At 40.9% G+C, this 23,364-nt stretch overlaps 1 protein-coding gene across 1 annotated transcript in view; it reads left to right on the forward strand.

The window, feature by feature from the left end:
* SLC15A2 (solute carrier family 15 member 2) overlaps positions 1-23,364 on the forward strand; it is a 104,317-nt gene that overhangs the window by 64,127 nt on the left and 16,826 nt on the right. Inside the window, exons 14-19 of the mRNA XM_088473685.1 lie at positions 2,266-2,354; positions 2,460-2,541; positions 4,700-4,831; positions 5,512-5,658; positions 7,666-7,712; positions 13,680-13,787. Of these exons, the coding sequence (XP_088329811.1) occupies positions 2,266-2,354; positions 2,460-2,541; positions 4,700-4,831; positions 5,512-5,658; positions 7,666-7,712; positions 13,680-13,787 (605 nt within the window). The remainder of the gene's footprint in view (positions 1-2,265; positions 2,355-2,459; positions 2,542-4,699; positions 4,832-5,511; positions 5,659-7,665; positions 7,713-13,679; positions 13,788-23,364) is intronic.

Below are 23,364 nucleotides of genomic sequence, written 5' to 3' on the forward strand. Positions count from 1 at the left end.
TCCTTGGGATTTGGCGGTGGTGCTTCGGGCCCTGCAGGGTACTCAATTTGAACCTCTTGATTCGGTGCATCTCAAATGGTTGACGGTTTTCTCCTGGCGAATGCTTCGGCCAGAAGGGTGTCAGAATTGGGGGAGCTCTCCTGTCGTCCTCCTTTTCTGATTTTTTGCAGGGCGGTGCTTCGCACTCGCCCGGGGTTTCTACCTAAAGTGGTTTCTAAGTTTCACATTAATCAGGAAATTGTTGTACCGGCACTTCAGTCACCTGATCTCTTAACTGGTGAGGCTTCCTTAGATGTGGTCCGTGCTCTCAGCTTATGTGGACTTGACCAGTTCCATTCGGAAGTCGGATTCCTTGTTCATCCTCTTTGGTTTTCACAAGAGGGGTTGGCCTGCCAGCAAACAAACTTTTGCCCGCTTTGTTTGGTTATTCGTGAGGCTTATGCACAGGAGGGTTTGCCTGTTCAGGCCTCTGTTAAGGCTCATTCTACTCGGTCTGTGGGTCCCTCGTGGGCTGCTAGCCGTGGCGTCTCGGCTGTTCAGCTGTGTAAGGTGGCCACGTGGTCTTCCATCCAAACCTTTCTGAGGTTCTATGCTTTTGACACCTTCACCTCTAAGGATGCATGCTTCAGGTGCCGGATTCTCCTTTCAGCACAGGAGCACCCTCGTCCTTAGTAGAACTTCTTTGGGACATCCCCAAGGTCAACCCTGTGGACCCTCTATGGACCCTGAAGTAGAAAACGAGAGATTAGGTAAGAACTTACCTTTGTTATCTGTGTTTCTATGAAGTCCATAGGGTCTACAGGGCGCCGGCCCTGATGCACCTGGCTTCATATGGGCTGTGTGGCTGGTCACCGGTTTTCCATTTCCCTTTCTGTGAGTATGGTTCTTGTGTGTTCCAGTCTTCCTTCTCTGTTTTTTTCCTCCTCTGGCCTTGGCTACTTACCAACTGATGTGCCTATGGCTTGGGGGCGGGGTATAGAGGAGGATGGACCAAGTGCATCCTGGGAGCTGCAAAAGCTTTAACTGCATGATGCCCATGGATTCAGATCAGTGGCGTAAATTCATCCCAGATGCCCAGAGGCAAGTTATAATTTGTTGCCTCCACTGTCACAGCTGCTGACACTGTAATGTAGCAATTTGCATGCAGACAGGCTATAGATAGAAGAAGGTGCCAGCTGATGGTCTGACATGGAGCTCTCCACTAGTGTATTGTGGCTTCTCAGGAGTCGGGAAGGGGTGCCATGTATTGGGCGTCTATGACGGTATACTCCAGGTATATAATTACAGCCCTAAGTGCGGTGAATATGTTGTGGACAATTGAGGAGGTGCCCCTTCAGAGCTGGAGCCCGGCGGCAGGCGCCTCCATTGTCTCCCATAGTTCTGCCCCTGATTCAGATCCAGCTATACCCCAAGGTCAACCCTGTGGACCCTGTGGACTTCATAGAAACAGAGATAACAAAGGTAAGTTCTTACCATATCTCTTGTTATTGCAATAATCAATGCGAGAGACAACATGTAGATGAATTACAGTTTTTGCAGTGTCTTCTATGAGTGTATTCCATGGATGTATTCTGAAAATGTTTCTTAGGTGTATGTAACAGGATTTAGGGGGGTATTTAGGAGAGAGATCAAATTGTGAGAGATAAAGTACCAACCAATCAGCTACTGTCATTTTTCAAACACAGCCTGTACAGTGACAGTTAGGAGATTATTGGTTGGTACCTTATCTTTCACAATTTTATCTCTCTCCAAGCTTTGATAAATACACCTTTAGATACATATTTTATATGGGGCAATTTTTTAGCTTTGGGAAATCTATTAGTTATGAAAACTTGAGTTTGAGGCAGCGCGAGGACATGCAAGATGAAATGGTAGAAAGATAATCCTAAAGCAACCAACACAGATGGAGAAGATAGATAGATTTTATTTGCATAGAGATGATACTGAAATAAAAAGAAGCTTGTTAGTTTTCCAGTAGAGGTGGTAGAGATAGAGAAGAGCAGGGGACCTAGTACTGAGTAGATAAGGGACATAAAAAAATGATGGAAACATGGCAGTCAAGTCAGTGACTAGGGAAGCAAGATGTACTTTCATTGAAATATGACAGAATGTAAAGAGCAACTTCTGAATGCTTTCCTAGATAAACATACTGTAGACAATAAAAGAATGGCAGGATAGCAAGAGGTGACCATATATTTCATTAGGGTTAATCTTTCCATGATACGCAGAAAATACTGAACACTACAATATTATTTACTTTACCAGATTCTGAATCCACTTCTGATTCTTATCCTCATCCCTGTGTTTGACCTCGGCATATACCCTCTTTTTAAACTGTGCAAGATAAATTTAAAGTGAGTATGAAAAACTGTACCAGTGGAATATTCTATTATTCTTTAATTGTAGAGAAGACTGATCCGAACAATATTGCCAGAATATAATCATCTTTTCACCCACAGGCATATTCCAAAGATGACAATTGGGATGATCCTGGCTGCTCTGGCATTTGCAGTTGCCTGTGTTATAGAGATCAAAATTAATGTAAGCTAAAGTTTTATCTGTCACATTTTAGTTGTCAGGATAATCTACCCTCTAATGTACAGAAAGAATTCAGGAGAAAAGTATACAGTCACATATGGGGTATATGTAATAGGCTGCGGACTTCAAGCATTGGTCAGTCCCATGCGTGGCTGCCTAATGTTTTAAAGTAAGAGTCATTTAAAAGGCAAACCCAGGTTGATTTTGCCATTTAAATGACTGCTACTTTAAAACATTAGGCAGTCTCACACTGGACTCGCCGATGCTTGAAGTCTACAGCCTATTATATAAACCCCATAGTCTACTATAATTTCTTCATGAGGGTCCCTTACCAACAATACAAAAGGCCCCAACGTTGTAGGACACCTGATACTGATAGAGAAGGACAGATATAACACACATTTCACAGGAATAAACAGGTTTAAAGAGTCAGCAATTTTAAGTTTATATGTTAAGTTCTTTATTGAACGATTAATGGAATAATGTTGCCTAGACTTGGCTATACGTGAACAGCGTACAGACTATTTAAAGATAGAAGTCAGGACAATAAATCCAGGACTGAGGCATGAAAGGATTGCAATGGTAGGAGCATTTAATACCGTGTGTGCACTCATGCACAATTAGTTGTCTTCCGTGATACATAAAGTTGCAGAGAGCCAGGCACCTCTCAACATAGTAACTAGTTTGCATGGCTAGGTACTCAGGGGGGCAAAACCAACTCTGAGAGCAACCAACCCTCAGTCCTGAATATAGATGGATATAGAGATTGCACATCCCGAACTGCCAAGTAAAATGCTTTACAGCCTCCTGCATCCAGACTAATGTTGCTGTGGATTATTTAATCTCCTCCATTCATTTACCAAAGGCTGAGATGACTGAAAAAAATTATTCAAGTTATAATTTTTGTTCTACAAATACCTGTTCTTTTATGTCTGGGTCTTTATTGTATCACAAACTCATTTAAACTATGTTTTTTAATTACAAAGAAATATGATTGGTAGTACACATATATGCAAAACCACCTATTATGTCCAAATGTATCTTCACCACATCTGCATTTAGGGCCTAGACCTGACTTGCTCTACATAATGTGCTTCATTGACTCAGTGGAATACGGTATAAGCTCTGTTCCCTTGTAGTGTAGCTGGCCTAAGAGGAGTCATAGTGGGCTCCAATGAGTCCAGGTTTTACATTGGGTCAAGTTTAGGGAAATATTTCTGCCATGCACCATACAATTTTGATCATAAAACTTATTGTGGTACCCCAGTGACCTCGCCCTGATCTATAGATAAATGTATGTTATGTAGGAAAAAATGTTTAAACATGTATAGCTGGTCAGGAAATGTATGAATAAAATGTCCCTGTAATGGAGAGACTATGGTTCAGTTCAGGCGGAATAGCCCTGTAAAACTAGGGGTCTGCATGGAAAAGACTATACCAGGAGCCTTAGAAGGGGAAAATATCTCTGTTTAACCAGGGGAACAGAGGGAGCCAGTGCGTGAAACCAGGGAGGCCATTTGATGGGAGCACGAGGGAAAGAGGACTTATAAAATGGCCCCGTACGCGAGACTGGTGCGCAGTTCCCTGACGTAAAGGTGGCTAAAGGAGACTCCGGTGCGCTGCTTACCTGTTGAGACGAAAGGCTGGTGTGGACAACTGGAATCGTGGAGAGACTCTTCCTTCGGTCTAAAGCTGGGTACACACGTAAAGATTTTCTGTCCAACCATCCAACTAGTTGATTGGATGGAATGAAAATCTGGTAACGTATGGGAGTAAATGAAGATCAGCAATTTGTTCCTAAATGCCAGAAAACAGATGAAAATGGTCGTCAGACAAGTTTGTTAAATGTTTGATCTAAACAATTTGTTCAAACAACAGTTTTTGTCCATTTTCCGGCATTTGGGAGCAAATTGCTGATTGTCATTTGCTTTCATACCTTACCAGATTTTCATTCCAACCAATCAACTAGTTGGATGGTTGGACAGAATATCTTTAGTTTGCCGCCAGGGTCAAATGTCTCTAATAGCAGAAATGTCTTTATTCCTCCAAATGAGATAGATGGTGTTTGAGAGACATGTGGCAAGGTCGGGGTTCAGCCACACTACAAGTTTTTTTAACCAATGTAAACTTTTTACCTCTTGTACTGTTGTGTCATAAATAGGAGACGAATCCCCCAGTTCCTAATGCTGGAGAAAGCTACTTAAAAGTGTTGAATTTTGCAAATGGAGATGCTAGTATTGTGGTTCCATCAAACTCTCATATCTTACAGCCGATGTTGGACAAAAATTCTGAGGTAACAATATCAGCCTAAATAGATACACAGCACACACACATAGAGAACTGCAAAGTGGTAACAATACAGGGAAAATAATATGTGAAGCTGTTAACAGCAGTACAGAATGTTTCAGCTCTGCCTGTACATCAGATATGTCAGAAGTAAGGTCTGTTTGGCCTGGCTGTCATCATAAAGCCTTCATGTAATTTCTAGATTCAAAGTTTATATTTAGAGGGGGGTGTGATTCAGTATTATTATAGTGCTGCAGTTACTGCATTTGCAGTGTTCATTTGGTGGATTGTCCTAAAGCTGTCATATTCTAAGACCACTTGTCCATTGTGTGTCCTGAGCTCACCAATGTATAGCAGAGATAGTACCTGCTGCAGAGCATAGCACCATGAAATTAGAAACAAAAGACACCGGTCACCTCTCGATCCCACTACAAATTCAAGTACATTTCATTTTATTTACTGTGTTAAGTCAAACATAAAGGCTTAAAAACCTTCAGACAAATGTCATTTGCATTGGGTTATATGTGTTATACTCCAACTTTTACTACATCCAGGGCTTGCCTTTCATACTTCCCTCTGTTACCCCAGGATATGACAGGCAGTGGTATTGTGTGTTTTAATAGGATTGTATAAATCATTTGGTAAGTTTGCTGAGCTGTCTGGTGTTGTTCTCTGTTGTTTATTCAGGAGCCAAAATACATTAAATTAAATGTCACTGGTACAGTAACAGCTCAGGTTCAACTGGACAATCAGGGCTGCTCCATGTCACTGAAAGAGAAAACGGCAAATACCTTAGTTTTATATATCAATGAAAGCACAGTATATTGCATAGAGGTAAGTGGGACAATAACATGGCAAATTAGATCCAGGTTTATATCTTTAAAAGAAAAGGAACATGTAAGTTTCAAGTATATTTAATAGTGTGTTTGAAATACAAATGAGAATTGTAAAGGAAACAGTATCTCTTAATTATTCTCTACACTTGTGATATGGGCAACACAGTATGTACTAATTAATAGTGAGCTAATTACATTCTGCTGAGAGGGACTGCTGTGGTACTGCTGCGCTTTACTAATACCCCTTTTCCACTGCTGCAATAACCCGGGTTATTGCCGGTTCTACCCGGGTCGCAGCTCAGTGGAAAAGGGTTCCTGAAAAATAACCCAGGTCAAGTGACCAAGGAATTCAACCCAGGTAGCTACCAGGGTCAGACCCAGGATGGACCCGGGTAATGGTGCAGTGTAAATGGTGCAACCCGGGTCATTCCTATAATGAGCTGATTGGTGGTTGTGGAGCAATCACCTGCCACTTTTTATGACCTCACAAGTTTAGCAGGGCAGACCCAGGTTCAATGTGAATGGGGCTGACCTGGGAATAACCCAAATTAAAGGTCCAGTGTAAACAAGGTCTGAACCATGTGGAAAAGGGGTATTGGTGGTGAGGGGGTCATGGTCATAGGAGGGGCAGTTGATGACAGTGTTAAAACATGGAAGCAGTATGATGATGGGGTTAAAGATGGAAGGAGCTTGATGGAGAAAGATGTACAACTTGAAGGGTGTAGAGAATAATTATGATAAGGGAAAAGTATAATTATAAGTGGATCAAGATGATTGGCAAAAAGTAATGATGATGGGAGATGGATTTTGGGACTAAGAGCACAGATTAATATTTCAGTTTCTTTATTTGAAATAGAACAATATTCCATACAACCCATCTCAAATAGCATTATATATAATTTAATATTTAAATATACACCTACAAACATTTATTCATATATATGCCTATGTACAGTAAACAATGACAAATTAAAATTACATTACTGATAAGGGATAGAGGGAGTATATATAGATCTGGTGAAAAAAAACTATTTGCATTCACAACATCATAAATAACAGTCAAGTCTACTTGACTGTTATTTATGATGTTGTGAATACAAATCATATATATATATATATATATATATATATATATATACTCCCTCTATTCCTTTTCAGTAATGGGCCAAATACATATGGCTACAAAAGCTGCCAGAGCTCATTTCTGGGAACAGGATGCTTCTCCAGCCCTTTCTTTCATTAATTATAGTTTCATGATGGTGACGTTCGGACTGTCCTCCTGTTCCTACTCTCTCTAATCCTTAACCTCTCGGTTGAAATGGGCTATGTGGAATTCATTCATAAAAGATGACTGAGGCCTGATTCTATGCAATCAGTATAACCTATGTACGCTGATATTTATTAGTCATGTCCTTATTGTGTTTTTGCAAATAACATATTGGGCCAAATGTAATAGGGTGAGAGTTTAGAAAATGTGAGAGTTTAGCAGTAAATTTGTTGAGTTTTATCTTCAAAATGGGAAAACATCTGAATGGGATTTTAAATCGTGAGAGTTTTTAAAGTCTAAAAAAACATGCAAGTTCGCTCTGTTTCTTTGTTTTTGGACTCTATTACATTGGCAAAGTTTAAAAAGTGTCAGAAACTCTCACTTTTCTAAACTCTCACCCTATTACATTTGGCCCATTGTATTTCCTTTTCTTTTTCTTGCCTTAATAATAATTCATGCTTAAAAAAAAATAAACCATGTTTATACACATATAAGAATCACATACATGTGTAACATTTGTTCTTATTTTGGGGGATACATGTCGAGATAAACAGATCAGTATAAAAGTTCGTATCAAAAATTACTTTTACGCATGTATATTGCATATACATATAAATATGGATTACATATATCAGAAGGACGTGATAAGCTACTTTAGTGTGTATGTGTTAAGAAGTCTCATTATTATAATGACAAGTTTACAATATAATGAGACAGTAAAATGTTGTTGTGTTGTAGATGTCAGATAAGAATGAAAAGCCGGCCAATGGATTAGCAGCTGTGAGGTACGTGGTCTCATTCAGGACAAAATAGCGAGATGTGGTTTATATGTCTCAGCAATCCTTATATACAGCATTTCATTTTGTTTGTAGTAGTGATAAGCTTCCCGCCATGATTGAATAACCAAGTTATTGTACAATGCTAAATATAATCTCACCCACAGCAAAGCATAAAATACAAAGACTCAGATTTTCAAACCTAGATTTTTTTTCTTTTTGCTGGTACCGTATTACTGAAATGAAGTAACTAGTATTTCTTGATTATCATTTTTATATTTATTATGTACAATTTAAACAGCAATATCATACTATCAGCTTTGTAAATATCTTCACATTTTATAGATTTATTTTCATACCTTTTAATCTATAAAATATAGGGCAGAATTAACAAAGGGTGGACTATGATTTAACCGCTAAAAACATTTTGTTGTTTTTAAAAAATTATATATTCAGAAATCACCACTCTTAACAGCCAGTACTTGTTATACCTGTGGTGAAAAAGAAGGGTACAATTAATGGATGGATAGATAGATAGATAGATAGATAGATAGATAGATAGATAGATAGATTCATCATCATGTGTACACTTAAAATCTTGAGAGTTTACATACTAAAGAGGAGAGGCCTACTGACAGGGGTGATACAAAAGGGGTAGACAGTGAGGATGAAGCAGCAGGTTATCGTCCCAAATGTTTTTTTTGGTGCAAGTAGCGTGGTATGGAATATAGGTCCTGATGGATTGAAACCAATATCCTCCATGGTCAGTCACCGGGCCAGAGCTCTATATGTTTGTCAGAACCCCTGTGTGAGCGCTCAATGGACAGCTGGAGAGAAATACCACAAGACCAGTTCTGAGTTCAAAGGTTTCTCTGGCTATAATTGCGTGTCACACAGTTTTAGAGATTTCTACAGACATAGTGATCTCACATTGTAACATAAGCAATTCTTCTCAGCATAAACACTCATTATTAGTCTTCATTATGTATTATCTATACTTGAACATTGTTAGGGAGTAAACAGGAGTAAGCATACATCTTATCTCTAGTACATTCCAATCTCTCTAGTCTATGAAGGTCACTAAAACTTGTCTCTAGCTGAATTCAGAATAGATGCACTTAGAAATAACTTAAGGGCATACACCATCCTGTTACAAAATGGAGTCTCATGTGGATAGCTGAAGATCAACTTTCTCAGTCCAATGTACAAAATCAAAGCACACAAATGCTTTTAGTGTGAAGCGGCAGCAGTCTTTCCATATTTCTGTATGCAGCCGGATGAATGTGATCTGAAAAAGGGGGTTGGAGAGAACCAGGGCTGCCTTCAGAAATGGTGGGGCCCGGGACTGACAAAATAGGCAGGGTCCCCCGCCCACACCTTTAAAAAAAGCCACAATTATATGTGGTATTAGTATTTTAAATAGGGTATTAATAATTATACTGTATATGTCCTTGATAATTGGTCAATAATTGGCTTACTTATACATTTTGACACCTCTGACCCCCTTCAGTCTCTCCAGCCCAGCCCTGCTGTCTAACACTTGTCTGCAGTCCAGCCCTCCAGCAAGTCCCAGCCCAAGACAATGAGCCCCAGCCCCAAACAGTGAGCCCCAGCCCCAGACAGTGAGCCCCAGGCAGTCAGCCTCAGCCCCAGACATTGAGCCCCAGGCAGTCAGCTTCAGCCCCAAACAGTGAGATCCAGCCCCAGGCAGTCAGTCCCACAGCAAGTGTCAGCCCCAAGCAGTCAGTCCCACAGCAAGTGTCAGCCCTAGGAAACCAGTGTCAGCCCAGCCCAATCCAGCCCCAGACAGCTAGCCAGTCATTCCCAGCCTAGCCACAGGCAGCCAGCGCCAGCCCCACACTTAATTTATACAGAAAAGTCGCAGTTCCTCTGTCCACTTCACTCTATCAGCGGTGCAGCATAGCGCGACGTCATGACATCACGCATGCCGGCCGCTGGGTCAACGTCCCACTTTTGCAGGCTAGGAAACAAATGGGCAGTGGCAGCAGCTGGTAGCAGGCAAGTGGGTGGTAAACAGTCACCCCTGATGGCAGTCCCGGCAGTTCCCCTCCTGATGGTGGCCCTGAGTGTGGTGGCAAGTTGGTAGGTGCAGGCAGGCCCCCTGAGAGTCTGGGCCCGGGACTCCAGTCCCAGCAGTGCTCCCCTGAAGGCGGCCCTGGAGAGAACATGCACCTGATAGTGTAGTAAGTTAAATAATATGGTGCACATGCTCTAAAATAAATGTGAGTACAAAATAAAAAATCTTTTAAGCTTATCTGAGATTCCACACAGGGAAGTCGATGGATGAGATGAACCTGGGATTCTGATGATAAGGAAACCTTTAGTGGAGGGGCTCGTAGAGCCAGATGGAAAAAATAAAATAGTGCAATATTTCTTATATTAGTTATGTGGCACTATTAGTATTATATGCTACCAGATAGCACTTGAAAAACAGCATGTAATCAGAAATTCCTTATCCCTCCTCCAGTATCCCTTAGTAACCCCAGCACCTTTCATATGGGTAGGTTTAAATCAAGCAGAAATGACCCATCATCAGTGGTGAATTTCCAAATGGGATTTTTTACAACATAACAAGGGGGATATGGAATACAGGGCCTGATTCAGAGCCGCTCGTAAGCGGCCGCTCGTTCGCTCCAAGCGAACATGCGTATGGGTCGTAATGCGCATGCGCCATTCAGTCAGTGCGGTCGGAAATCGTGTGTTCGCAAAATAGCGAGTGCTTGCTATTTTGAGTGACAGGATGAGGCGTTTGTGGTTGGCAACAGGGGAAGGTGCTTGAAAACGGGGAGTGGAGATCCGAACGCAGGCGTGCCAAACGGTCAAAACGGGCTTTTTAAGGGTGTACATAATTAACAAAGCAGCGTCATCGGCCACGTCACTTGGTTGTCTCTTAGCCTGAACTGTTCGCATGATTGCGGTAGGAAAATCCAGCCACAAGCACTGCGAGCAGTTCAGATGCCTTTCGATGTACTCGATTAATCTAATAAATAGCGGAGATGACGTATGATGCGAACGGCCAGGGGGCGTCTTTACAAAATAGCGAGCGCATATTTCGTTCGCTCGCTCAGACATAGAGACGTCAACAGACCGCAAAGAGCGAGCGCTCTATTAAAATATCCGGCCCCTTTTTCTGAACGAGCGAGCGCAAATAGCGTCCGGCTCTGAATCAGGCCCACAGAACCAAAATACAACAAATCAATTGAAAAGAAAAAGTGCTTATCTGCATGTAGCCAGTGTTTTAGAAGAGGCTGGTATAGTGGTCCCAACACGTTTCGTCCTGCTGGACTTCCTCAGGGGTGATATTGGGTCTCCCTGGGTGCCCCTTATAAAGTTCACTAATAGGAGTAATGGGCTGAATTAGGTTCTGCGCTAATCGCCGTTCTGCGCATGGCATGCACAGTGAGCCGCGGCCATGTTTATGACATCATCTGTGACGTCCGCGATAACCCATATTGCCTCGCGGCTGGTGTCGCACATGTGCGATTCGTGGTGGCCATCTTGTGGTGTCTGCCGCGGGTCTGCATGCGCACCGTAGTCATACAGCTGGCCTCAAGTGTTAAGGATGCATGTTAGTGGATTAGACACTGCAGTGTGTGTGGGCCCACTTAGTGTATACTCCGCCTTAGGCCGGAAGTATAAATTCCGGCTGCCGGGCAGAGAGGAGGGGGCTCGTGTCGGTGACTGCACACGGACCCCCTCCTCTCTAGAAACGCCCCTGGTTGGCGGCCATTTTGTTGGTTGTATAAGGCACACAGTAGGGTAAGGCGGTGGCCATTTACTTAACTACACCATATCTATACACTGTGGGCAGCCATTTTCAGATGGACATATTGGAGATAGCAGCAAAAAATATGCATAATACAAAAAAGATATGCATAATACAAAAAAGAGATACAATATATGCATAAGCAAAAACACAGTACCTATCATAACATATAGAATACAATTATAAGATAATATGTAATCTAAAGTATATTTAAAACATTAAACATAAAAAGGGTACAGACTCTTAAAAACTCCATATTAAAAGAGCATACAAATAAAAAATTGGCTAAAAGACAGGGAATGTGCAACATAGAGGTGCTAACATGGATATTGGATATTAAAACACTACTAGCATGATGTATATAAGAGGACCTTTTGTATAAAAGACATCTTTAACCACTTAACTGACAAAACGTCGGGAGCATTCCTGCAGTATACGTTATTTATTTCAACCCTGAGTACCACCTGATTTTATATATATATATATATATATATATATATATACATAAATATATACATAAATATATACGGACGGCGCTGGAGGCAGGGAAGCCTAGCGTCGGCCCTGTTGCTGTGCCTAGTCTTGCCATGGTGTATGACCTGCGACATGAAACTGTCTTCCACAACCTCACCTTTGTAGTACAGTTTGGCTGTTCCTCACACAGTTTTAATCCTCATACACAGCTGCTTCTGTTTTAGTCCATAACTGTGTTGCAACCTACATATGACAATGATGATCATTATCACCTATTTTGTATGAATGTTCAATCATACACCTGATTATAATCCTACAAAATCCCTGACTTATGCTGTTTTGAAGGCAAAGGGTAGTTACACCAAATATTGATTTGATTTAGAATGATGTATCTTCTGTTCTTAGCATTTTGTCAATTGATAAAAATAAACTATTAACACTTCTATTTTTGAAAGCATTCTTAGTTTGCAGCATATTTTCCACACCTGCCTAAAACTTTTGCACAGAACTATATAAACTTTATATATATATATATATAAAAAAGCACTACTCCACGGCACTCACCATTCGTAGATCTGGGGTGCAACATAGTATGTGACCACATTGTTTAAATAGAACCCCACTGTTTATTATGTTTATTATTATTATTGTTAGTTATTATGGTGAGTGCAGAATGTGAATGTGATTTATATATATATATATATATATATATATATAATTGTTCACCATCGTTTCATCAGGGATGTAGTTAATTTACCTGCTACCCGACAGCCGGCATCCCAAACGAAGGTAAGCGGGGCCCTGTAAGGTGTTAGTCAAGAGGAAGGGGGAGGGTTAATTTTAGGGACCCCAGGGGGAGATTAGGGTTAGGCACCCATCGGTGAGGGTTAGGCTACAGTGTGGAGAGGTTAGGGTTAGGCACCCCCCGCAGAGGGTTAGGTTTAGGGTCGGGAAGGGGGGGGTTGGGGTTAAGTACTCCTGGGGGGGAGTTTAGGTTTAGGGTGCGGCAAGGGGGGTTAGGGTTAGGCACCCCCTGGGGGGAGGTTAGGGTTAGGCACCACTAAGGGAGGTTCATTGTTCGGGCTTCAGCCACCGGGATTTAATACCCATTCCGTGTCATCATGTGCACACTTGTATTAAAAAGTATCCCTGTACCAAATTTAAGTTGATATTATCTGGATAAGAGACAAACATAAAAGGAATCCTTTAGGAAAGAATACATTACATAGCATTATAATGATTCAACTTATTTGTTCAAGGTAAAATGGTATTCCATTTACACTAACATAGCTTTGTGTGGGGCATAACTGATACAAAACTGGATTCCATCCAAAGTGAATTCGACCAGGCAGTCCAAGAGTCCAGCAGTTGTGCAGTGCCTGAGGATCTAACGTTTTTTATCTAAAAGTAATCTTCTAAATGTAATTATTAGTTGATCATGGAATTCTAACCTAAAAACAGTAGGTAAATAACTATTGTACACCCTAGTGTATTGGCCGTAGGGCCTGCCCTCTCAGGTGCCATATAAATTGCTCACCATCAGTTGGGCAGGTTTGAAATATTTCCCCAGACTCTGGTGCTGAGAGTATAGTGATTTGCTCATCCTGTAAACAGGTAATGAAGTGTGCGCTGTGAAGGAAGCACAATAGTATTTCCTTGTTATGTGCTAAACACATAGCCCACGTGTACTAATCTCTCATTGTGTATCCTTGCAGGTTTGTCAATACGTTGCCTGACAAAATAAATAATATTTCTGTTGGAGGACAAGATATTGATGTTGATGCTAATAGTTCAACGGTTTATGCCACACAGAAGAGAGGAAAGTAAGTTATGAAATGTTTATCTATATTTCCGTTATTATAATGAGCGATGTTGAAAAAACACATTATCATCCAATTTACTCTGCATGTAGGGATAAATGGTGACCCTGCTTGGGCACAGGTGGATACTACAGTTAAGGTGCCCATACACTGGACGATTTTTAACACGATATGGTCAGTTTCTATAGGTTGGACAGACCAATCGTGTGAAAATAGGTGTATTTTGTGTGTAACATGCTTAAAAATAACAAGAATAAGCTGTGAAATACTACACACTACTTGACAACAAGCAGTTTACAGACATTTTAAAGTGTGTGCAGTGTTTAGTGTCTTTGAAGTATTGGTTGTGTTCTGGAGCAGCCAGCAGTTAGCATGTGATTGGTTGCCCTGTCCAGCAATGATCCCCACCTCCCTTTTCAAAACATCTCTACAGCCCATTACTGTCAAAAGCAACAATCTGCATTAGATTATTAAATATTTATAATGAAATAGATTATAATGTACAACGAAAGTGATTAATATATTATTGATACCCCTAAATCGCTAAACAGAAATAATTGCTTTCCAGACTTATATTGTGGTTCCAAAGCACAAAAGTTCTTATTGCAATAAAAAGAAAGTTCCATGCTTTGATCTAACACAACTAGTGCAAAAGACAATAAAATACAAAGGTACAGCCGATACATACGCTAGCGCTCTGTATCCAGATTTCCCGGCATCAAAGGTGAAGCCTCTGTCAATGAAAGAAAGAAGAAGACTGACTATAGGACCAAGAGTGTTAATTTATATATCTTACAGAGAGTGGACAATACACAATACAATAGAAATGAGCTGGCATAATTCCATTGGTTGTTGCTCTTGGTTCTTCTGGTACAATGCAGGTCATAGGTCAGTTTGTCAGTGATAGTTCAGCCCTCCAACGGCTCTTTGTGTATCTTTCCCACTGAAGAACTGGTTTCAACTAGTAAAAGACACTGCATACAGATTTACATTCTAACCACTAATTTCATATAATTCATAACTTGCAGACGCATGATGCGATCTCCTTGCCGATAGACCTGGAGATCTGCAAATAAACAGTGATTCAGAATGGTACCAAACATGACTTGTCTCCTAGGGGTAAATTTACTAAAGTGAGAGTTTTTAGAAGTGAGTTTTAAAAGTGATGTTGCCCATAACAACCAATCAGATTCTACTTAACATTTAACTAGCACCTTCTAGAAGATAATAGCTAGAATCTGACTGGTTGCTATGGGCAACATCACTTTTAAAACTCTCTTCTCAAAACTCTCACTTTAGTAAATTTACCCCCTAGTCTCTATACCTTAAACAGCATATACTTTACATTTTATAACATAAGTATTAGCTAATAAAACCTTTAACATTAAGCTTAATGCTTGGGAACCTTTTTATTAGAGATTGCATGTGTGAGAGTGAGAATATTGTGTAAAGTCGCTAGTATGCTTTGTGCGTCTGTGTGTTTTGTGCTTATCTGTGCTTTGATAAACAGTGCAACTGTGCGTTGTGCATCTTGTATATTTTATGTGTACTATTTAATGAGCGTATAGGTTTTGATAGGACTTTCAACAATAAGCAGTAGCAAAGCAGACACACGTCGCTAATAATCAAATATAGCATTGTACACAATGGTTTTGTGCTGATGACACAAGATGGCATCGTCAGGGGTGACACAAAATGGCATCGCCAGATATTAATTTAAGATTTGGTCTCAGCCAATCATCCAGCTTCGACAGTCCACCCTTTGATAGCAACCAAAATGCTATCACACTTTAGTCTTAATCTATTCAGTCATACACTATAAAATATTATTTAATCCGGTCAATAAATCATCAATATTGCACCCTTGGGAGGGACATAAAACTACCCTTATACGCACACCGTGGATCCCGGAAGATCATGGGAAAGATGTGGGGATGCACCTATCCTATAAAGGAAGTTTTGAAGGGGATAGGGACTTCATTATTTAAGATGTTTAAAATAACATTTGATAATACATTTCATGCATGGATGAATCTATACATCATCTGATGGTACATTCTAGTTCAGGATTGTAATATAGTTCTTCATTTACCTTGGTATTCATACCATTACTACTAACCACCATCATAATTTAATTCTCCCGGGTTACCATAGCATAACATTTTCCACACTTCAACACAGCAGGAACACATCTGACACATAAGCCAATTACTAAGATGACAACCAATATAAGGATCAGGAGCTTACCTACACTAGCAACCATTTCTTTAACCCACTTTCCTAGACCGGAGAACCATTTTACAGGGTTCAACTACGAGAATCACTCTTCTACCTTTTCCCCTACCTCAGTTAATGAGGCATTATGGTTCTTTCGAATTTCCCATTTCAGCTGCAGAATTTCGTCCATCTTCCAGTCTATCACCTCTTTGTGATCACTAGTATTGTTTGTGATGTAAGTGCAACACTTGACACCAATTTGGTGGCCAGAGTCACACAGTATTCACCAGTAACCGCTGTTAAATAATTTAAAACTAGTCTATGTTGCACAAGTTCTTTCTTATAGGCCTGTAGCTCTTTACCTGTGTACCTGAACGTGTCCTCATACATCTCGGTGATATTATCTATTAATTTAGCAAGGTCTTGGATATATCTAAAATTTAAAGTACCCCGAGCGATCCTGGTGGGATCTAATGCTACCAAAATTTGGAAGCCAGTTGTTTCGCTAATCAACTGTGTGGCTGTATGTACATCACCAGGTATCATGTTTCTTTTGTCTCTGTGTTCATACTATGTATGAAGATATCGAGATGGTGTGTTTTTATGAATACCAAGCATTTCACCATGTGTAAGGGTCATAACCTCTGGGAGTACCCTTCCCAGATAACATAAACCTTCTGAACTCGGAGTGAGCCACTTGTACCCTTTCCTTACACATATATAATACACATCATCTGGGAGTACATAGGGAATAGAATGCATCATTACCATTAAACACATTTTTCTGACAAAGGATCCTATCCCAGGTTCTCCCATTTGGCTAATACACGTCTGGTTGTATAATATCTGCAGAGTACCCTACTGGTACTCTGCCAACCATCTCCTTGATGGGACTACGAGTATACCTATGCCAGAAATATCTCCCACTGTTTGTAATATTATGTACAAGTATATCATCTAGTGGTCCATTATCAGCTCTGAGTGAGAAGGTCATTGTCTGATTGTTCCCGGTCACCTCCCAATTTCCTGGTTTATTGGAATTGGTGAAGTTTAAACACAAGAGAGTTCTATCTACTTGGTACGGGTGAAGCTTAAAATTTGGAGGTTTGGACTTAACCAATTTCCCGTCCAGTGTTTTCCCCTTATGTAATCCAAGAACCTCAGGGACGTTTAACGGGAATGGTACTAAACCTACATTATATTGTCCCTGAGGCACATGAGTGCAAACCCAAGACTCAATCTTGTTTAAGACCTTACCCACTAAGGAATGGTAATCCTCTAAAGGATGCTCACCCAAATACAGACCACTCCTGGACTGGCATCGTTGGATGCATTTTTCATCAATTAGGAATCCACAGTTTGCACAAATACAGTATTCCTCAGACAATAGACCTTCACACTGACTCTGAGTTTCTAGGATGACAGATCTCTTAATTACTATACTGGGTTTTGCCAAATACCACCCTAATGGTTTTATCTTTCCTTCTCCTGACCCCACTCCATCGATATCACCATCAACCTCCCTCTCCGTCATCTGTCCTCCATCACAGAAACAGAAAATCCCAAAACAAATGCACATGATGAGAACCCTGGAAGGAAACACAAACACAACCCTAGCCCGCCACTCCATTGCTGCAATAGTGGTCTGCAAATTTCCCTAGCTCAGGTGTTCCACTGCAATCTCTAACTCTCCCAGAACAGGCTTGTAATCGACAGGTCCACATTATCTGTCTCGCCTCCACCTTGTATCTCCTCTGGGTGATTGACCTTTCTGCAGTGAGTGGAATGGACCCAGGTATCTCTCTCTGCTACTTTCAACAATGTCATACTTGTCAGTAACACTTGATACGGTCCTTCCCACCGGTCTGTCAAACAACCTGAATGTAAGAAATTTTGGTTCATAACATATTCTCCAAGTTCAACATCATGACAGTTTGTTTCAGGCATGTCAGGTGATATCAATTTCAATTTCTGTTGTTGCTGTTTCAACTGTTTACTCATTGTTATAAGGTATTTTACAGTAACCTCGTTGTTACTCTTCAAATCCTCCTGTGGACTTACAATCAAATGAGGTTGTCTCCCAAACAGTATCTCAAAGGGGGACAGATTAAGAGCATTTCTAGGAGTAGTCCTGATGCTATGGAGGACTAGCGGTAAGGCTTCTGGCCATCCTAATCCAGTTTCAGCCATGACCTTACTTAGTCTGTTCTTAATAGTACCATTCACTCTCTCCACCTTTGCGCTGGCTTGCTGTCAGTAGGGGGTGTAAAGTCTACTATTAATACCCATTAACTTACACATGTTCTGGAAAACATCACCAGTGAAATGAGTACCCCTATCACTTTCTATGATTCTAGGGATACCATATCTGCATACAATTCCTGAACAATCTTGTTAGCAGTAAAAACAGCAGTATTAGTGGCAGCTGGATATGCCTACACCCAATTAGAAAACACATATGTGCAAACTAATACATACTTGAGATTCCTGCAGGGTGGTAATTGGATGAAATCAATTTGTATTACCTGAAAAGGTCCATCTGTCGGAGAGATGTGGGATGGCTCGGTTGGTATTGTTTTTCCAACGTTTTTCCTCAAGCAAGTCAAACAGGACATAGCCCTCTTTTCAGCTTGAGAAGAAAATTCAGGTGCACACCATTACACTTTGACCAACTTGCACATACCTTGCTTTCCCAGGTGAGTCAGACCATGCGCTGCCTCAGCCAAGCTTGGGTAGTATGCCTTGGGTGCCACCGGCTTACCTTGTCCATCTCTCCAGAGTCCAGAGGACTCCTGTCCACATCCTTTTGATCTCCAGAGTGTCTTTTCCTGAATGGAACACAAATTTTGCATCTCAATTAATTTTTGGGTATCAATTGCCTGAAAAACCATCATTTGATTAACTGGTACGTATGTTAACTCTTAACCCTGCTGCCCATTTGGCAGCTGCGTCTGCTCTGTTATTGCCCAGTGACACCGGGTCTTCTTCGCATGTATGGACTTTACACTTGATGACAGCTACTGCCTTTGGTAGTTGGATTGCTGTCAAGAGTCCTTTTATGTGGTGTAAGTTTGCAACTGGTGTGCCTGCTGCTGTCATAAAATTTTGAAGACGCCAAACAGCCCCAAATCGTGGACTACCCCAAAGGCATACCTAGAATCAGTGTAGATATTAGCTGACTTACCTTCTGCCAGTTCACATGCTCTCCTTAATGCCACCAGTTCAGTTACCTGTGCTGAATGAGGTGGACCAAGTGGTTCAGCTTCTACAATATCCTCATCATCAACAACAGCATAACCTGTGCATAATTCTCCTGTGTCAGTTTGTCTATGACTACTCCTATCCGTGTAAAATGTCACATCTACATTTTCTAATGGTGTATCACGTATGTCAGGTCTTGCAGTAAAGGTCTGATTCAAATATTCCATACAATCATGTGTATTAGTATACCTGCAAAACTCACCTTCAACCACTGACTCACCTCTCTCCACTCTTTGTGCATCCTGAGGCACATATGGTAAATACATTGCTGGGTTTAACATACGGCACCATTTAATGGTGATATTTGCAGGTGCCATTAGAGCTAGTTCCCATTTTGTGAACCTAGCTGAGGAAACATAAACCACTATTAACCAAATAACAAGGAGCGCAGAAAGATTTCAAGAAAGTATCAAGAAATTTTTAATATAAAATATATCCATCAACATATTAAATACACAGATTAAATTAGATTGCACAGATACAATGCTGTACAGACATTATAAAATTAGTACAACTTCAAAAATAATTGATAAAATATGTGCTAATATAAATAATCTCCGTCTGATAGGAACCCAATTGGGAGCAGTTAGTTAGTATCCTTTTAGGACCAAAATATTGAAGTAATTCCTATTCCTTCTTTCAAAAAAGAGAATTTATCTCACTAGCTAAATTACAACTCCACTTTTCCGTATTTGATGACCTTTAAAACAGTCCAGATTAGTAGCTCATATGTTACAGGAAATCTTAAGATCATGAATCTTGGAGAAATTTTTTTACAATTTCCTGATTACTTTCTAACCACTGTCAGTTGTTAGAAGCAATAAGAGTTCTGTTTGATCGGTCAGTAATACTCACTGGCAGTTGTTTAAAAGCAATACGGACTCTACTTAATCGGTCTCCATAAGGCCATGTAATGCAGATTTGCTGTTTTTATACGCAGTAGAAATTCTGCTTATACAGCCTCACTGTCCTTATCAGCAGGCTAGCGGTGAAGAGAGCGGCGGCACGCTTACCAGGGAGCAGTAGTGCAGGTTGCTGTTTAAGTGTGCAGTAGGAATTCTGCTTACACAGCTTCACTGTCCTTGCCAACAGGCTAGCGATAGAAAGAGCGGTGGCACGCTTCACAGGAGGTAATGTAGTAGGAGCCCACGCTGATCAGCTGTTGGTCGAAGAAAGGGCTTAGGTGGTCCAGCAGTATATCAATTAGAGACAGCTGCTTTGGGACGGAGTAACCCTGTTCCTTAAGGCGTTTCTCTGCTGTTTGGAAATAGCGGTTTCCTCAGAAGGCAAAAAGGGGAAATGGTGTGTACTGGTTTGGGCAGAATTCAGCAAAGCAGATACAGCATGTGGTGTATAAACAATCATATCATGGCCTAATACTACATCCTCACTCTTACTGACCAAAAGAGCGGTTGCTGCTACACTTCTTAAACACGTTGGGAGTGATCTTGCCACAGTGTCCAATTGGGCACTGTAGTATGCTACAGGTCTACTAGCATCACCATGTTTTTGAGTGAGGATGCCTGCTGCGCAGCCATCAGTCTCCGTACAATATATATCAAAAGGTTTTTCATAATCTGGCATTCCCAATGCAGGTGCTCTTGTCAGACTGTCCTTAACATGGTCGGGCTTTGAGGATGACACCAATTCCTGCAAAGGTAAGGCCAAAATAGAAAAACCAGGGATCCACGTTCTGCAGTATCCACACATACCCAAGAAGGTACGGATTTGCTGTTGGTTCTGCGGCAGTGTCATGGTCTGTATGTCCTGTATCCTGTCAGTTGTCAAATGTCATAGGCCCTGGGTTAGACAGTATCCCAAGTATTTAACCTTAGTCTGGCATGGCTGTAATTTGTCCTTAGCAACCTTGTGTCCTGTCTGTGAGAGATGAAGCAACAGTAGTTTAGTATCATTTAAACATTACATAAACGAATCAGAGCACAACAATAAATCATCTACATATTGAATTAGAACAGATCCATTGCCTGGTTGGAAAGATTGCAAACAGTCGTGTAAGGCTTGAGAGAAAATACTGGGGCTATCTTTGAAACCCTGGGGCAATCGTGTCCATGTATATTGTACCCCCCTGTAGGTGAATGCAAAGAGATACTGACAGTCAGGGTGAAGAGGGACAGAGAAGAAAGAAGAACATAGGTCAATGACAGTAAAATGGGTTGCAGATGGGGGAATTTGCATGAGGATGACAGCTGTATTGGGCACTACAGGGAATTGGCTTTCAACTACTTTGTTTACACCGTAAGGTCCTGTACTAACCTATAGCCCCTTCCCCCAGCCTTCTTCACTGGAAAAATGGGACTATTAGCTGGGCTAGCTGTACGGATTAAAATCCCCTGTTGTAACAACCTTTTGATTATTGGATAAACCCCTAGATCTACCTCTGGCTTTAACGGATATTGGTGAATATTTGGAGCTTGCCTATTACTTTTTAAATTTACCCTTACAGGAGATACATTTGCCATCAATCCAGTGTCCTGTCCATCCTTGGTCCAAAGTGAACCCGGTATTCGAGATAACATCTCTTTTACTTGGGATGGGCTTTGTTCTAAAATGGTAGAGTGAAGCATTAACCTTTTTGGAGTGTCCAATATATCCCTTACCTCATGCGCAACCTTCTCTGGGATATCTAGGAATATACCATCAGGAGTAGAATAAATGACACATCCCATGTTACATAACAAATCCCTTCCCAGTAGGTTAGTAGGAGCAGCTGCTGCCAGCAGAAATAAGTGCTTGGTTTGCAGCACCCCGATAGTAACCTCTGCAGATTTGGTTAAAGGATAATGCTGCACTTTACCCGTTACTCCCATTGCTGGTACTGTCTTGTTGGCCACCTGTAAATTTGATGGAGAATTTAACACTGATCTGGTCGCCCCTGTGTCTAGAAGAAAAGAGTGTTTAGTACCAGCTATATTTACTGTCATTGTAGGTTCTTCCCTAGTACTCTCAGTTAACCTGACTGGCTGTAGATTACAGGTATGACCTGACCCCTAGAGCTGATTATCATTCTCCAGTAAAGCATTCACAGCCACTATGTGAGCTGCCAACTGCTGGGGATTTCCTACATTCTGATTGTATCCTTTTGGTATGAACTTATGCATTTTCTTATTATTTGTCCCTCCATTTCTCTCTTGACAGTATCTACTTATGTGTCCTTTATGGTTGCATGTGTAACATCTTATGTTGGACAGTTGTTGTTGTGCATGCAGAGTTTGTGGTTGCATGTGCAATGAGGTCTCTGGCTGGGTATGTTGATATGTGTTTGGTGGCTGTGTGTGGTATGACTTTTGTGGCTGTGTGTACATTCCTTCTAAAGCTTGAATGCTAACAGCCATTAGCTTCTCACTTTGTGTTTCTCTCTTCTCTTTCTTTTTTATCATGTTCTATAGCTGACTCCCTGAGGGCATCTACAATAATTCCTCTCCAGTTAGGCTGAGAGGTTTGAACCCTGGTCTTTAGAGTGTCTTTGAAGACCATCCATAAGTACAGTGACAGCTACTTCCCTGTGGTGTGTGTTGTCTTTTATATTTTCTATGCCTGTATATTGTGTGATTGTTAGCAGTGCTCGGGTGAAATAATCTGCTGCAGACTCACTATCCATTTGCCTAATGGTGAAAATTTTGCTCCAGTTCACTACTACTGGAAAATATACGGCCAATTGGGTGACTATGATTGTAATGTTACCTTGATTGTTTTCATCAGTTAAAGGACTATAGCCATTCAATACCCATTCAATACACAATCTGTGATAAACTTTTTCACATCGGTATTGGATGGAAGACATGCCTGTAGTACCACTCGCCAATCTTTGTTGGTTGGCTCATGAGCATTACCTAAATCTTTTACAAATTTTTAGCTAATTCTTTTCTAGGGTCTGGAAATTCTGTCATTATTGAATGTAACTCTGCTCTTCCATGGACTATGCATTGCTACATCCCGTGTGGTGTAGTACCCGTGTGGGTACTACACCACTTATGTCCGGATTCCCATTGGGAGTTTTTGTCCGGACAGGATGGACACCTACCACTTTGCTATTTTTATGGTTACTTATGGAAACTTTTACCTTAGTATTCTGGGGGTTCAA

This window comes from Taudactylus pleione, unplaced genomic scaffold (assembly GCF_031769625.1).
Source record: "Taudactylus pleione unplaced genomic scaffold, aTauple2 ptg000138l, whole genome shotgun sequence".
NCBI lineage: Eukaryota > Metazoa > Chordata > Amphibia > Anura > Myobatrachidae > Taudactylus > Taudactylus pleione.